This window comes from Balaenoptera borealis (assembly GCF_965194805.1).
Source record: "Balaenoptera borealis genome assembly, chromosome: 8".
Taxonomy (NCBI): domain Eukaryota; kingdom Metazoa; phylum Chordata; class Mammalia; order Artiodactyla; family Balaenopteridae; genus Balaenoptera; species Balaenoptera borealis.
This window is the reverse complement of record NC_138865.1, coordinates 27,527,224-27,545,450: the sequence shown is the minus strand read 5'-3', so window position 1 is coordinate 27,545,450 and position 18,227 is coordinate 27,527,224. Positions and strand designations below refer to the sequence as shown.

The following is an 18,227-nucleotide window of genomic DNA, read 5'->3' as shown; positions in this document are numbered from 1 at the left end:
CCATTTTACGGATGAAGAAGCTGAGGCACAAAGAAATAACTCAGCTGCAAAGTGGCAATGCTCACATTCAGAACCAAACAGCCTGGCTCTAGAGTCCAAGGTCTTTACCTCCGTGCTATGCTGTTTGAATCTAAAATTAAAGGGACTGTCTTGGACTAAATAGTGAAACCATACCCTGGTTTGACGCCAAGATAAACTGGAAAGCCAGTATGGCTCCACCTGGGCCTATGTTCAACTCTCGCTATGCTGAGAGGCTGCCTAGTGTGATGCGACATGTGCGTGTGGCACACGACAGCCAAAGGCAATGACAGCCTGGCCATGAAGGAAGACCCTGAAAAAAAAACACTAAGCAACACAGACAGGACAAGCCCCAAAGTCCAGCAATTTGAACCATTTAGTATAGCGCAAACAGCCCTACTCAATTTGACTAGCTAAGAGCAGCATTCCTGAGTGGAGCCAGAATAACAGGTGACGTTCAACATGGTCATGTAGAAGTGCATAGACTCTGTGGAGAGATCACATAGCACATTGTCTGGCAAAGCCGCAACATGGAAGGTCTCTTGGAAAACGTCTACCAAGTGGGGTTAAAGGCTGAAATTTAAAGATCTGATCTTCTACAACATTAACCTGCCTGGCATTCAGGACAGATACATACCAAGAAGTTACCTTTTCATTATTTATTATCAGTGGAACAATGACACCAGTTGACCCTAAAATTACAATGAATAGCTGAAATCTGACTAGTTCCTAAAACTCAATAAATAGTATTATCAAGAATGCTTACTTTCCATCTAATTTGAATACTGACCAGGTATTAGGTGATATTAAGCAACTGTTAATTTTATTGGGTATAATGGCATGGTGGCTATGTTAAAAACAAAAGTCCTTATCAGTCAGAGATGCATACAGAAGTATTTGTAAATGAAAGATATGATGTTGAGGATTTGCTACAAAACCCTCCAGCCAAAATAAAAAAGGTGTTGGGGAAGGGGACAGGGAATGAGACAGATATAACAGAAATTCCAAATTAATAATTAAAGCAGCTGGATAATGTGAACATAAGGAATTATTATATTTTCTTTACTTCTGTGTATGTTTGAAGACTTCCATAATAAAAATCCCTGCAGAGGTTAAGTATGAAAAAAAAAAAAGACCAACGGAGACAGACTAGCTTCACTGCCTCTCTCACTGACAAAATGATCAAGCCAAGAGGAATTTGTAGGTCCCCAGTGGGTGCTACACGCCAAGCAGTGACTGTACACACTCTTACAATGGTCAGGCACTGTGCGAAACGCTCTATATGGATGATTCCATTTAATCCTTGTAGTTACCCAGACGGGCAGGTACTATCATTCCATGTCACAGAGGAGGAAAAGGAAGTCCAGACAGGCTAAGTAACTTACCCAGGGATGGCCTGTTAGTGGCAGAGCTCTGACCTAAGGTGAGGTCTGGTTCTAAGTGTGTGCCCTTAATCCCTATGCTCTTGTTTTATTCATATACAAATTACATTAAAAAGATTACATTTTTTGAAAAATTACTCTGGGCAAAACTTAAAATTAACCGCACTGCACAGCTTTGAGGAAAGAGGTCAAATTCTCCCTTCTGATCATATAGTATTTATTTAGTCAAGAACACAGCAAAGGTGATGGAACCTTTCAGCGTTCTGATGGTTGTGGTGACTGTATGACTCTATGCCCTTGTCAAAACTCCCAGAACTGCATATCATAAATGGCAAAGCGTATAGCAAGTAAATAGTGAATGAATGAAAACATAGCATGCCTTTTAGAAAGACTAAATGCCCAGCAACACTCAGGATTTAGCACACCATTTTCAAAAATCAGCTCAGGGTGAAGGAATTACAGATGCAAGTTTTATAAGGTATCTCTGGGGGCAGTGAGCCTGAAACGAGGTTAACTCCATAGTGTGAACAACAGTGAGAAACATCTCTCTTCTCTCTCCCTGTCACACACACACACACACACACACACACACACACACACACAAACACACACACACGACTCAGTGGCCACTGACGTTTACTTCTCATAAATGCATTTGCAAGACATATACTACTCACAGCACCAAAGTAAGGAGCTTGGTGTACAACCCCAGTGCCTTCTTCCTCCTTCACATAGTTGTCAACAAGCACAGTAAAAGCACCATTCTCTTTACACTGGAAAAGAAAGGTTATCAGGCTTAAAGAATAAAACAATACCATACCATAATATTAATTTAATAACAGTTTTTGGTAAGAGCCTGAAAAATCTTTTAACATGCAAAATTATTTTCAGAAATAGAAAAGACAGAATAATTCAGATTGGGAAGAAACATGCTAATTCAATACATCGTTTCCATGAATAACAGTTCATCACTTATAAATGAAATAATTATTTGAAGACTTGCAGAGAAAAATTTCTAACTTCCTTCGCCACAAAACTGTGCTTTTTCATCAGTTCTTCCAACCTCACCCCTGCCCTAGAATGCAGTTTATCGTGAAAATGTCTCAGACGATGTGCTTCCTTAACGATTCGCTTCCTGGTATATTTTCAATCACTGCATATGCTTTGCTGCTCCTTTTCCTTTCAGTCCAGATCAGGTTATTCAGTAATAAAAGGCAAACCTTGGAAGAATCGGGATGGGAGCTGAGTTACAAGTTCTAGTTACAGGTATTCCACCTACTGTAACACTGAAGGGAAATGTTTTCAGTTTGATTTTCTTTGTAACAACAATAAAGTCAGGTTCATACACATAACACTACAGACCTACTTCTTCTACCTTCATCTCTTAATATTTCTTTTCACATACCCTTTGTTTCAGCCAAACTGACCCTTTGCTTTCTTACCTCTCTGCCTTTGCAAAAAGTACTTTCAGAAATTATTTTCACATTTAATCCTATAATCCTGTGAAAAATCCTATAATCCTGCATCAGCAGTCTCATGTTTTAAAAATATTCTGGTTGTATTTGAATTTCACAGATGAACAAACTCTGAACAAAGATGAAATGGTTTGCCCAAATCATACAACTAGTAATGACCTGAAAGAAGGTCTTCTGGTTCCAAACGCAATTTTATTTTCAACTATATCACAACTCTTTAATTCTTTGGCATTCACTTAAAACTAAACTTGAAAAATAACTATGAATTTTTAATTGCTATAACCCAAGTCACCTGGAAATATTTTTGGTGTGGTATGATAGGTGCTAAAAGGTATGTCTTCAATAGTTTAAACATGGAGAGATAATATGTGGGTTCTTAGATGTAAGAATAGGGAATACAAAGGTATCTTACTGTTTCTAACTGTAGAGGGTTTTTAACAAAGAAACCCTGCATTGCACTCCTATCTCTCAAAGTCCAGTTTTAGATCCTTCCCCTGCCAAGGCTGAACTGGGTTAGCATTCACACAGAGAGCTATAGTGCTATCCTTCACAGACAGCATCTACTCTCATAGCTCCCACTTAATATTTCAGAACATGTGTATTTTAGGTATACACCAGATGATTTTTGTCTTCAAAGAATTTGCAGCATCTTTCTAAAACTCACCAAACGTTCCAGAAATTTCAGGAAGCTAAATGAATGGATAGTTGTTGTTCTTAAATAACTTAGGTCAGTACGAAATGAGTGCATATTCCAGACAGACTTCTGATTTAACCTAAAGTTCCTATCTATTGTGTCCATGTGCATTTTCTGAGAGGGTTAAACTTTCCTTAGGTTCTCAAAGGGATCTAGTGTAAGAGGTTTTAAGACGAATAAAAACAAATACAAGAAAAAACAAAACATGTTATGATATAGAAGAGAAGAATGCAGGAATGATATTTTTCAGAGGGAGAAACCAAAGAAGCATTTCAAAAAATACTTTTTTTTCAGATGGCACCTGAGTTTAGCCTTGAAGAGTGTCAAGCTAATATGACATTAAAGAAAGGTGAGGGTTTTTTTAAAAAGAGGAGGAAGACAATAAAAACAAAGGCAAAGGCAGGGAGGGAGGAAAAGAAAGGGTCAGTGTGATGGAAGCAAAGGATATGTTTAAATCAACATTAGGGAATGTGGTTAGAGAGTAGGACTGCCTTGTGTCAAGTGGAGAATACCCAGTGAGGAATGTGCTGGCAAATGACTGCAGGCTCACAGGGAGGGACCAGACCAGGTAAAGTGTTTGGAAATCCATCAGCAGCAACATGGAATGAGGAGGAATGCCATTAGTTAGGAGATAAGAAACGTGGGAAAACACTGAGGTGCACAAAAATGTAGAGGCAGATGTGACGTTGTGGACAGAGCCCAAATGGCAGAGATCACCTGCATCAGCCAAACTCTATCCCTACACTGAATCAGAACGGAGGTAAGCAAATATTTTATCCTGGGCTATGGTGTAAGGTTTTGCTGGCTAATGCTACGTCCAACTGAATATAATTTCCACATAATGTGTAAAACCAGGTCTGAGAGCGTTGCTCATTATTTCACTCCAAGACCTATAAATAAGAACCAACAGGAAATTCCTGCTGACTTTATTCTTTTGTTGTTGGTGGTGGGGTTTACAGCTGCAGCTGTGGATTCTGTTGCCAGAAAATGGAAAACCACATAAAATAGCTTTGTGATTCTTATAAGAACTAAGTTACTAAATGTCTGAGCTTAAAGCACCCACCTCATCAATTCCTTGAAATGAACTCTGTTTACTTTTACACACACAGTTTTGTAAAAGCACTATCTGAGCACTATCTTAAATTTGTAAAAACAAAACTCAAAAAACAAAAAACACCTCAATGACTTTCCTGGGTGATGTGCAGACTATAAACAATACAAATATACATACATTAAATCTTATCAATGTAACTGATTCCTTATGTAATTTGAGAAAAGTATTTAAAAATTCCTATAGGATTTTAATTACTAAAACAAGAAGGCAATACAAACAGAATTTAATTTTTGTAATACTAAAACAGATTTTTGGATTTAGGCACACTTGTATGAACAATATAACAATAAGAAAATATAAATACCACTCCAGTTATCAAATACATGGGTTGTGGAGAGCTCCTGTGGTAGAAGTCTCTAAGCTCACCTTTATAAAATAGTCAAACAGGGGTCTGTATTTCTTGCCTTTGAGATAGGCACCAGGAAATCTAGAAAAAAGAGACAGGCAAACTCACAATTAAAATCATCAAAGAAATGAGGCTGCAGCCACATCAAGTTACCATTCCCTTCTGGTTTCCCTGTTCCTAAATCATTAGTGCTGGAACGTGTGACCTGAATGTACTTGGTATTAGTACTTAAAACTAAACTTGAATAATATAGCTTTTGGGCAATAAGGTATCTCACTATTTAAAGCTAAAGACACACACATGCACGTGCACACACACACACGTACAAATCAATGATTTGTATATTCACCTTTCAAGGATCTCATAGTCACTCTCCAATTTATAGAGGGCTGATAATCTGGCTTCCATTAAAATGTATAATTTTCCTCTGACAGCATCTATGAGAGCAAGGGAAAAAGTGGACTTCAATGATATTCAAGCTTTGGCTTACGCTAAAGACACGCATCTGCATATTTTTCCCTCCAGGGGCTCCTATATCACCTGCATCCAATGTGCTCAGCACTGACAGAGGAATACCACAAAGAACGCTAGGGCACACGTGCTTTCCAAATACGAAAAAGACAAAAACATCAAATGCTGTTAAGGCAGCTCATCAGTTGTTGTTAACTATACCTCTATTCATTTTAAGTAAATTAATCTTTATTTTCTCCTACCAAAAGTAATATATATGAGTGTTTAAAATCCGTAACAATAGCAAACCAAGAAGATCACAAAGTAAAAGTTTCCCATAATCTCAAACTCCCCACCCCACCCCGCCCCCCGCCTCGACACAGTGTCTATTCCTCCAGGTGTTTTTCTATGTATATATTAACATACATATTATGTAAACATGTAACTTAATAATTATGGGATATAACTCAATACAGTTTTGTAATTTGTTTTCACATAATACGTTGTGAACATTTTCTCATATGTTAGCACATATAGATTTTCTCATTCTTTTAAATAGCTCTATAGTATTCCATCTTATGGAGGTACAAGTTATTTTTAACATACCAATTCATGCTAGACAATTAAACTGTTTTCAAATTGCTACTGCTATGAACACTGGGATAACGAATATCCTTATACATGTCTTTGTACCCATACTGGAAACATTTCTGGAGGATACTATCCTAGGAAGAGAAAAGCTGAAACAAATGCATAAACATTTAAAATTTAATAGATACTAACAAATTGCCTTACAAAAATTTAGGTTAATTTAAACGTCCACATGTAAAGTATGACATACCCAAGAATATACTAAAGCTATACCCAAGAATATACTAAGGCTCTAAGAAAAATGAGCATCTATGGATCATTGTGAAGGCCTTTGCAATTCACTGAAAAACTACCACAAATAATGTTGCCACCCACCAGTTCTGACCTCACAGGAATTTCATTATAAGTGGAGTCTATATTTTCTGAAAAAAACACAGAACACATGGTCCAAGAAGTAAAAGAGTTGTATGCAGGCGGATGAATGACATGATTGAAATCTCAGCCAGATGGCCTTTAAGGCTGTCAGGCTCACTACGGAATGACCATGACCCACAGGCAACACAGGAAACTTATAACAGACAGAAATGCACTTGCAGGGAGAAGCAGCAGTGGACACCAGAGCCAGGCTCTATATGGAAACAGTTCCTTCCCAGTTGATATCGTAAGAAACCAACTCTTGGTCTTAGCTACTCCTAAGGCACAGCTAAATAATGATAAAAATATCTGACACCCAACACTTTCCCATTCCTTTCTCAATATTCTTCCCTTGATAGCACAAGCTATTGTGAATCAAGTTAACTGCCTTGTAAGACAGATTTTTTCTGGCTATGAGTTTTTCTTTTCTTTCCCTGACTTCCCCCTGTTCCCCATAAACTATAGAAACCTGAAGGTACCAACCTTCTTTTTTCATATAAATCTCTAGGAAAGGGCCTCTTTGAAACTATGGTTAACTTGACACCAGGGAATATTTGAAAGGTACAAAGTTCTCAAGTTCTGGTACCAATTCTATGATACTATGATATATAATAAGAAATATATATTTGGTCTTAATCCCTGTTCTGGCAGAGCTCTTAAAACCCTTGGAATTTCCTAAGTGATGGGAACCAAAGGTGTCTTTTGTTACGTTAATGGAGTGACTTTTGTAAAACCCCTAGGTAACCTAAGGATGGTGAACCAAGCACATGGCTACAGGGTTGGAACTTTCATACTCCACCTCCAGCCCCCTCTGGGGAGGAGAGAGGGGTCAGAGATTGAGTTCAATCACCAATGGCCAATGATTTAATCAATTGTGCCCATGTAATAAAGCCTCCATAAAAACCCAAAAGGATGGGGTTTGGAGAGTTTCCAGGTTAGTGAACGTATCCACATGCTATGAGAGTAGCCCACCCCAGTTCTGGGGAGAGAAGTTCCTGTGCTTGCTACCCTTCCAGATCTCACCCTATGCACTTCTTCATCTGGCTGTTCATGTGTATCCATTACAATCTCCTTTTATAGTAAACCGGTAATCTAGTAAGTACAATGTTTCTGAGTTCTGTGAGTTGCTCTTCAGACCCAAGGAGGAAGTCATGGGTTGGTGAGAAGCCCAGGTGACAATCGGAACTTGTGACTGACATCTGAAAGGGGGGGGTGCAGTGGCAGGGGGCAGTTTTGTAGGACTAAGCTCTTGACCTGTGATATCTGACTCTAGATCCAGATAGCTAGTGCTTGAATTGATTTAATTGCTTGGTGGTGTTGAGAAAACACATACTGGAGATTCCTAATAGCAATGATACGCCAACCCCTTTGAATTTCAGGTTCTTCATTCTGTAATAGGAGCATGATGCATAAAAGTATTATAATCTGAAAATTATATGAAATTTTTACTTTTTATATCTCTATACAATTTTTTTGTGTTAATTTTAATTTTTATGTTTTGTGTTAATTTTTCAATCAGAAATGAAAATGCTCTTAGAGGTTATTTTTCTGATTAAATCTAATACTTTTTCAAAAACTTCTATTTTTACTCCAAAAAGAAATGTAGGACTTCCCTGGTGGTGCAGTGGTTAAGAATTCGCCTGCTAATGCAGGGCACACAAGCCCTGGTCCAGGAAGATGCCATCTGCCACGGAGCAACTAAGCCTGTGCGCCACAACTACTGAGCCTGCGCTCTAGAGCCCGCGAGCCATGACTACTGAGCCCGTGTGCCACGACTACTGAGCCTGTGTGCCACAACTACTGAAGCCCACATGCCTAGAGCCTGTGCTCTGCAACAAGAGAAGCCATCGCAATGAGAAGCCCACACACCACAACGAAGAGTAGCCCTGGCTCACCGCGACTACAGAAAGCCCGCGCGCAGCAACAAAGACCCAACGAAGCCAAAAATAAATAAATTAATTAATTAAAAAAAGAAAAGAAAAGAAATGTAATTTTTTTCTTTTTAATCATTGCATCAAATAGGATAAAATGCCTAGGGATAAACCTACCTAAGGAGGCAAAAGACCTGTACTCAGAAAACTATAAGACGCTGGTGAAAGAAATCAAAGGTGACACAGATGGCAAGATATACCACATTCTGGGAGTGGAAGAATCAATATGGTCAAAATGACTATATTACCCAAAGCAATCTACAGATTCAGTGCAATCCCTATCAAATTACTAGTGGCATTTTTTGCAGATCTAGAACAAAAAATCTTAAAATTTGTGTGGAAACACAAAAGATCTCGAATAGCCAAAGCAATCTTGAGAAACAAAAATGGAGCTGGAGGAATCAGGCTCCCTGACTTCAGACTATACTATAAAGCTACAGTAATCAAAACAGCATCGTACTGGCACAAAGACAGACTTATAGATCAATGGAACAGGAGAGAAAGCCCAGACATAAATCCACGCACCTATGGTCAATTAATCTACGACAGAGGAGGCAAGAATATGCAATGGAGAAAAGACAGCCTCTTCCTAAGTGGTGCTGGGAAAACTGGACTGCTATGTGTAAAAAAATGAAATTAGAACACTCCTTAACACCATACAGAAAAAAAACCCAAAATGGATTAAAGACCTAAATGTAAGGCCAGATACTATAAAACTCTTAGAGGAAAACACAGGCAGAACACTCTTTGACATAAATCACAGCAATACTTGGATCTACTTCCCAGAGTAATGAATATAGAAACAAAAACAAACAAATGGGACCTAATTAAACTTAAAAGCTTTTGCACAGCAAAGGAAACCACAAACAAAAGGAAAAGACAACTCACAGAATGGGAGAAAATATTTGCAAACGAAGAGACCGCCTGGGGATTAATCTCCAAAATACAAAAAACAGTTCATGCAGCTCTACATCAAAAAAACACAAACAATGGAATATTATTCAGCCATAAAAAAGAATGAAACAATGCCATTTGCAGCAACACGGATGGATCTACAGATTATCATACTAAGTAAGTTACAGAAAGACAAATACATGGTTATCACTTATATGTAAAATCTAAAAAATGATACAAATGAACTTATTTACAAAACAGAAAAAGACTCACAGACTTAGAAAACAAACTTACGGTTACCAAGGGGAAGGCTGGGAGGAGGGATAAATTAGGAGATTGGGATTCATATATACATACTATTATATGTAAAATAGATAATCAACAAGGACCTACTGTATAGCACAGGGAACTCTACTCAATACTCCGTAATAACCTATATGGGAAAAGAATCTGAAAAAGAATAGATATATGTGTATGTATAACTGAATCACTTTGCTGTACACCTGAAACTAACACAATGTTGTAAGTCAACTATACTGTAATGTAAAATAAAAATTAAATAAAAAACTAAAAAAAAAAACAAAAACAAAGTAGTATTTACTTCTACGCTGGACCAAGAAGGAAATTCTGGGTAAAAAAATAGTCCTTTTCCTAGGCCAGGGGAAATAAGTAGATAAACTAGCTGCTTGGACACGCAGAAGAGGGGAGTAGGAATCAGTAAACTAAGATGTGTTCCACATGTTTTCTTATATTATTTTCCTCTAAACTCCTGAAAATATACTCTTGACCTTCACTCTGTCCACTTCTTACAGCTTCCTTTCTGGATCCCTTGCCTCAAGCCTTAGAATTCACCAACGTGAAACAGGCATGGTTATCCTTTCAGGAGGCCCAAACAGTTGGATTATTTCCAGCTTTAGAAGTACACTGGAAGCTAACTGGCTTTGTTGTGCTATTTGAAACTCATTATCAGATTTCTCCTTCCAAAACATATCCTGCTACATAACACCATACCTATGTATTCACCACTAGAAAATTATTTAGTAGAGGCTTTCTGGGTTTCTAAGAAATTTTATTAAAAGGCAAATTTCCCGAGGGTTATTAGCACATATGAGTGATTATGACATACCTAAGAACAGATTCCCAAACAATAAATCATAAGACACGTGACCAGAGAGTTCATGCTACCTCCCAGCCCCAACAGCTTTACTGATTCTAGTAAATACATTTATTTTTTGTATAATTTGTAATAAGTTTATTAAGTTATAAGTATAAACTATGTCCTGATTACTAATACTGATGTCTATTTAAAAATCAAAGTAAAGAATATTTTTAAAATAATACTTAAGCATGACTTAAGCAACTTTCTGAGAAAATTTCAGATGTTCTCTAATATTGTATCCAACTCAGTTTTCCTTAATGAATTAACTGTGTTCTATTTCTAGTGTGACCCATCTATTGTCTATTTATTTCCTCCTATCTATCATGATAAGACTTTTAAGCATTCATTCATTTAGTTCATATTTATTGAATACTTATTTTGTTCTAGGTAATGGGTTATAAGGGCATAGCCCTAAACAATACATATCCAGGCCCTGCCTTCCACAAACCCAGGGAGTTAAGAGATTTTTTCGTTACTTGATAATAACAACATCCTTGGGAATTCCCTGGTGGTCCAGTGGTTAGGACTCCATGCTTCCACTGCCGGGGGCCCGGGTTCGATCCCTGGTTGGGGAACTAAGATCCCATAAGCTGTGTGGTGTGGCCAAAAACCAAACAAACAAACAAACAAAAAACCCCCAACTTTATCCTGATAATCTCTTTGGAGCTAGATAAAATTACTTGAACAACTTCTACTAAAAATGCCTCTTTTAGAGGGCATGTACTTCAACATAATAAAGGCCATATATGACAAGCTCACAGCTAATATCATACTCTTTGGTGAAAAACTGAAAGCTTTTCCTCTAATATCAAGAACAAGATAAAGATGCCCACTCTTGCCACTTTTATTCAACATAGTATTAGAAGTCCTAGCCGGAACAATTGGGCAGGAAAAAGAAATAAAAGGTATCCAAATTGGAAAGGAAGAAATAAAACTCACTATTTGCAGATAATATGATAGTACATATAGAAAACTCAAGACTCCACCAAAAACTCAGAACTAAAAAATAAATGGAGGGACTTCCCTGGTGGCACAGTGGTTAATAATCTTCCTGACAATGCAGGGGACACAGGTTCGATCCTTGGTCCGGGAAGATCCCACATGCCGCAGAGCAACTAAGCCCGTGTGCCACAACCACTGAGCCTGCACTCTAGAGCCCACGAGCCACAACTACTGCGCCTGTGTGCCACAACTACTGAAGGCCATGCACCTAGAGCCCATGCTTTGCAACAAGAGAAGCCACTGCAATGAGAAGCCCGTGCACTACAATGAAGAGTAGCCCCCGCTTGCCGCAACTAGAGAAAGCCCGCGCACAGCAACGAAGACCCAACACAGCCAAAAATAAATAAAAATAAATTTATTTAAAAAAATAAAAATAAATAAATGCAATAAAGTTGCAGCATACAAAATCAATATATTGAAAGCTGTTGCATTGCTATACACCAATAATGAATTATCAGAAAGAGAAATTAAGAAAACAATTGCATTTACAATTGCATCAGAAAGAATAAAATATGTAGGAATAAGCTTAGCAAAGGAAATGAAGGACCTAGACACTGAAAAGTTTAAAACACTGATGAAAGAAATGGAAGACACAAATAAATGGAAGTGTTCCATGCTCATGGATTTGAAGAATTAATATTGTTAAAACGTCCATACTACTGAAGGAAATCTATAGATTCAGTGCAATTCCTATCAAAATTTCAATGGCATTTTTCACAGAAATAGAATAAACAATCTTAAAATTTATGTGGACCCACAAGACCCTGAATAGTCCATGCAATCTTGAGAAAGAAGAACAAAGCTGGAGGCACAACACTCCTTGATTTCAAACTATATTACAAAGCTCTAGTAATCAAAACAGTATGGTATTGGCATAAAAACAAACACATAGATCAATGGAACAGAACAGAGAGCCCAGAAATAAACTCACACATAAGACAATTAATTTACAATAAAGGAGCCAAGAATATACAATGGGGAAAGGAGAATCTCTTCAATAAATGGTGTTGGGAGAACTGGACCACTCTCTTATGCCATATACAGAAATGAACACAAATGGATTAAAGACTTTAACATAAGACCTGAAACCATAAGATTCCTAGAAGAAAACATAGTTGATAAACTTCTTGCCATTGGTCTTGGCAATGTCTTTTTTTTTTTTTTTTGCTCTGACAACAAAAGCAAAGGAAACAGAAGCAAAAATAAAAACAAACAAAAAAAAAGTGTGACTACATCACACTAAAGCTTCTGCACGGCAAAAGTAATCAACGAAATGAAAAGGCAACCATCTGAATGGGAGAAAATATCTGCAAATCATATAGCTGATATGGGGCTAATATCCAAAATATATAAAGAACTGATACAACTTGATAGCAAAACAAACAAACAAAAAAACCCACCAAACCAATTTAAAAAATGGGTAGAAGATCTGAATAGACATTTTTCCAAAGAAGACAATCAGATATCCATCAGGTACATGAAAAGATGCTCAATACCACTTATATCAGGGAAATGCAAATCAAAACCCCAATAAGGTATCACCTCACACCTGTTAGAGTGGCTGTTTTCAAAAAGGCAAGAGACAGCAAGTGCGGGCAAGGATGTGGAGAAGAGAGAATCTCTGCACTGATGATGGGAATGTAAATTGGTGTAGCCACCATGGAAAAGAGTATGGGAGGTTCCTCAAAAAATTAAAAATACAACTACATATGATCCAGTAATTTTACTTCTGGGTATTTATACAAAGAAAATGAATACACTAACTTGAAAAGATATCTGCACCCCATGTTCATCGCAGCATTAATTATGATAGCCAAATTATGGAAACAACCTGTGTCCATCAATGGACGGACTGATGAACAAAATATGGTATGTATATGTACAATGGAATGCTATTTGGCTGTAAGGAAGAATGAAAGTTTGCTGCTTAAAACATCATGGATGGACCTTGAGGGCATTAGGCTAAGTGAAATAAGTCAAAGAAAGACACATAATGTATTATCTCACTTATATGTGGAATAAGAATGAAGTCAAAACAACAAAAATAAACCTCATGGATACAGAGAACAGACTGGTGGTTGTTAGAAGCAGGGGTGTGTATGCGTGTGGGGGAGGTGGAATGGGTAAAGGGAGTTAAAAGGTACAAACTTCCAATTATAAAATAAGGTATGGGGATATAATTTATAGCATGGCAACTATAGTTAATAATACTATATTACATATTCAAAAGTTACTGAGAGAGTAGATCCTAAAAGGTCTCACCGCAAGAAAAAGTTCTGTAAATATGTATGGTGATGAATGTTAACTAGACTTACTATGGTGTTCATTTCATGATGTACACAAATGTTTATTTTGTTGTAAGCCTAAAATTAACATAATGTATGTCAATTATACCTCAATAAAAAAAGTAAAAAAAAAAAAAAGGGAAGAAATGTAAGCTTTCATTCTTTCCCAAAATTCATTAAAATTATTTTATTCATATTGATCATAAGTAACCAGGCTCACATTTACCTTTTATCTTCACATACTGCATATCTGGATTAACACACAGGGCAAGGTTACTAGGTAGAGTCCAGGGAGTAGTTGTCCAGGCAACCAAAGATATATTTTCATCTTCCTCCAAAGGGAAAGTTACAAATACTGAAGGATCTTGAACATCCTGAAATAAAATGAGATAAAGTATTTTTTTACAGACTCCATAATAGTAGACATGGAAGAAAAACGAACTGATCCTAAAGAATAAAATAAACTTTTATTTTCAGAATAAACTGAGCTTTAAAAAAAATCTGCCATATTTGTAAAAAGAAAATACAAAGCGAGAAATTCCAAATACATTTTTTACATAAAGAAAATGCTTTAATAATTACCTTAGTGGTCACAAATAAAACATTTATAGTGTAGCAAGTGGGATACATAAATGAGGTTTCACTATTACAATGATCTATTTTATAATAAGTCCATAAAGAATTAGGTCAATAAAATAACGATTTTGGAAAACAGTGTTATTCTTTATTTGAATTGAAGGGTATATGAGAATTCTTTTCAACTTTTCAGGAAGTCTGAAATTATGCCAAAAATTAAAAACAAACACAATCCTTAGTACACACTCATAGTATGGCCAAAGTGAAAAAAGACAGAGAATACTAAGTGCTGGCAAGGATGCAGTGTAATCAGAACTGTCTAGTGGAAGTGTAATCCCTTTGGGGTTAGAGTGGGAGGCAATGAACCATGGTCCATGGGTCAAATCTGGCCGTTACCTGTTTTTATAGAGCCCAAGACCTAAGAATGGTTTTGACAGGACTGACAGATCATCTGGCCAACAAAGTCTAAAATATTTACTATCTGGCCCTTTACAAAGTTTGCCAACTCTTGTACTAGGGCTAAATGTAAGTATACCTTATGACTCAATAATCCCACTCCTGGGAATGTGTATATATGCTCCCCAAAAGACAAGTTCCAGAATGCTCACAGTAGTACTACTGATAAGAGCCAAAAACTGGATATTACCCAATGTCCATCAACATTAGAATGGATAAGTTAAATACTATACAGTAATTAAAATGATGATCTACAACTACACACAACATGGATGACTTTCACAAACATAATCTTGAGCAAGAGAAGCCAGACGCAAAAAAAGAACAAACTGGACAATTCCATTTATATTTAGTACAGAATCAGCAAACAATGAGGTTGGAAGTGAGGACAGTGGTTGCTATAGAGGAGTGGGGGGATACATGCTAAACTGAAGGGACCATGAGAAGGGAGAGCTTTTGACAGGTTGACTGACAAGGTTCTTCTTTAACTTTATCTGGGTGTTGGCTTCACATATATATTCATTTTGTGCAAGTATATGGAATAGAGCAAGTAAATGGAGGAGCAAAAAAGTGTTGTCTTATTAAGCCAGGAAATAGGTACTAAGATATAAAAATTATTAATTTTAGTATGTATAGTAATAAACATAAAAAAATTAAAAAGCCTCTAAAGGGAAATCTAAATAAAACATTAACAGTGATTTCCTTTGGGTACTGGGATTATAATTTTTTTCCCTCTTCTTTATATCTTCTATGGCTTCTTAATTTTCCACAATGAGCATAAGCCTCAAAAATAATCACATCAACCAGACTTCCAAAAACTAAAAATTTAGGCAATATAAAAAATAAATATTTTTATATAACCACAGGTTGGTTTACCTTTTGGAAAAGCTGGAAGGACTTTCTTCTGTAACTCAATTTAGTTCCGTATAGCTTGCTCTTTCCCAATAAGAGAATGTGTTTATTTACTTATAGAAGAGTATAAACTTTGAAAACCCTAGGACCTAACAAGCTATAATGAGGCTCTAACATGTAAAAATTTAGTTACCAAAGAAAATTCCAGCATAGTACACAAGGATTTATATTACAAAACGTTTGGAGCAACACCAATTGTTACCATTTAAAAAGAAAAAAAAGGCTGTGCCCTCTGAACACCTCAAATATCTATCAAAAGAATGAATAGATAAATTGTAGTCTATTTGTTATATGAAACACTGTACAGCAGTTAAAAATAAACTTAAAGCTACATGTATCAATATGAAGAAACTTTAAAACATAATGTTTAGTATAAAAGGCAAGGTGCAGAATAAGTACAATGAATGAGATTTAAAAACTTGCGAACAACACTAAATACTGTTTATGGATACTTATACAGATAACAAAAATATAAAAATATGCATGAAAAAGAAACACCAAATTCAGCATAGTGGTTACCTATCAGGATGTGAAGAAGGAAATGGAAAAGAGAAATGTGCTGTAAATAAACAAACTGTGGTATATTCACCTACACAGAAATTAGAACAAAAGATCCAAAACTACACATAACATGGATGACTATCACAAACATAATGCTGAGTGAGAAAAGCCAGAAACAGAATACATAGTGGATCTTTCCACTTCTTCAAAGTACAGAACCAGACAAAACTAATCAACTGCTATCTGTGACATCTGATGTATTTGAAATCAACAACAACAGATGCATTTAGTGAAACCCATGTTTCGTTTTTTAATTTTTTGGCCATGCCGCGAGGCTTGCGGGATCTTAGTTCCTTCCCCAACCAGGGATTGAACCTGTGCCCTCGGCAGTGAAAGCACAGAAGACTTGCCACTGGACCACCAGGGAATTCTCCTCGTGAAAGCCATTAAATGGTATACTTAAGATTGGTGCATTGAATTATAGGTAAAATTTAACCCACCCCACCAAAAAAACCATAAACAAAACAAACATAAAAATGAAGTACGTATTTCTATAAAATGCAGAGGACAGAGAAAATGTTAAATTAGATTATGGAGATGTAATCATCAAAACTCAAGATTGTGGGAAACTACAAGACAATATCTGTTTCCCAAACAACAATTTGCAAGGGGGAAAAAAAAAGAAAAAGAAAAACATAGAAAGAGAAATGGAGACCTACACATTAAAACAGACCTAAAAGACAACTATTACCATGTATGAACCTTCCTTATGTCTCGATTAAAACAAAACAAACAAGAAAAAACAAACAAAAAAAACCAACTAGAAATAACCTGAGGGGAAAAAAAAGGATGCTGTTTATGAGACAAATAGAAATGTGAACACTGATGATATGCAGGAGTTAAACAACTACAGAATAGTTAATATTAAGAATATTAAAAATGATTGATGATGACTTTTTAAGGTGTGATAATGGTACTCTGGTAATGTTAAAGAAATATTTCTTATCTATTAAAGATATATAATGAATTACTTATTGATAAAATGATATATCTAAAATTTGCTTTTGAAAAAGGGTCTGGGAGAAATAAGTGGAGTGTGTAGATGGGGCAGGATTGACCATAGAGATTGTAGGGGATACATGATAGGACATGGGAGTTAATTATTCTGTTAATTAACTATTCTGTCTACTTTTGTATATGCTTGAAATTCTCCATGTTAAAGTGTTTTTAAAAAGTAAGCAAATACAGCAATATTTTAAGATTTGACAAAACTTCAGTCTTTGGTACTCAATAGTTAGTATATTATTCTCTACATTTTTATGTGCTTAAAATATTTTATTAAAAAAAACATAATAACATGAGCACCACCATAGAAGGGTATTTAGGGGACAACAGGCAGGCATCATCATGCCGACCTCACAAGGATATGCAACGATCCAATGGGATGTTGAAAGCATTCTGTAAGACGAAAAGTGCTTTTGAAATGTAAGAGTTAATAATAATGATATGTAGGTAAATATACCACATTTGTTTATTTACAGCACATTTCTCTTTTCCAAACCTTAGCCATGAGATAGAATTCCAAACAAATCAACATCCTTTAAAAACAAAGAGGGTTAGATAAACTCAGAAATAAAACACCCCTTGAATATACATACAAGAGAACAGATAGTTCTTATTCCTGAAGACTTACAGTCTTTACTATCTCCCTGGATAAGGTAAAGCAGTACACTTTGTAAACAACAGACACGTCTAAACTCTTATACCAATGACAGCAAGTTATTCCATTCATCAAAGATCATAACACACCACCAATCGCAAATCAGATTTTCCTCCAAGTACTTTTAACAAATAAATGATATTACAAAGCCTCAGATGAGGCACAAAAACACCCTAAGCAATAACCCTTATGAAACAGTGACTGGAGGAAAATAGAGCAGAGCTGGACTTATTAAACAAAGAGAGGCATCAAAATATGGTTAAAACAAGCAAAACCTATCACATTAAGACACATCATTCACATCACT

General features: G+C 36.3%; 1 protein-coding gene across 6 annotated transcripts in view; it reads right to left on the bottom strand.

The window, feature by feature from the left end:
- The window catches only part of IARS1 (isoleucyl-tRNA synthetase 1), an 80,089-nt gene that overhangs the window by 48,887 nt on the left and 12,975 nt on the right, over positions 1-18,227 (bottom strand). For all 6 annotated transcript variants that reach the window (XM_082400898.1, XM_082400897.1, XM_082400896.1 and 3 more), the window contains exons 7-10: positions 13,982-14,129; positions 5,379-5,466; positions 5,050-5,110; positions 2,078-2,173 (exon numbers count right to left, since the gene is read on the bottom strand). In XM_082400898.1, coding sequence (XP_082257024.1) covers positions 2,078-2,173; positions 5,050-5,110; positions 5,379-5,466; positions 13,982-14,129 — 393 coding nt within the window. The remainder of the gene's footprint in view (positions 1-2,077; positions 2,174-5,049; positions 5,111-5,378; positions 5,467-13,981; positions 14,130-18,227) is intronic.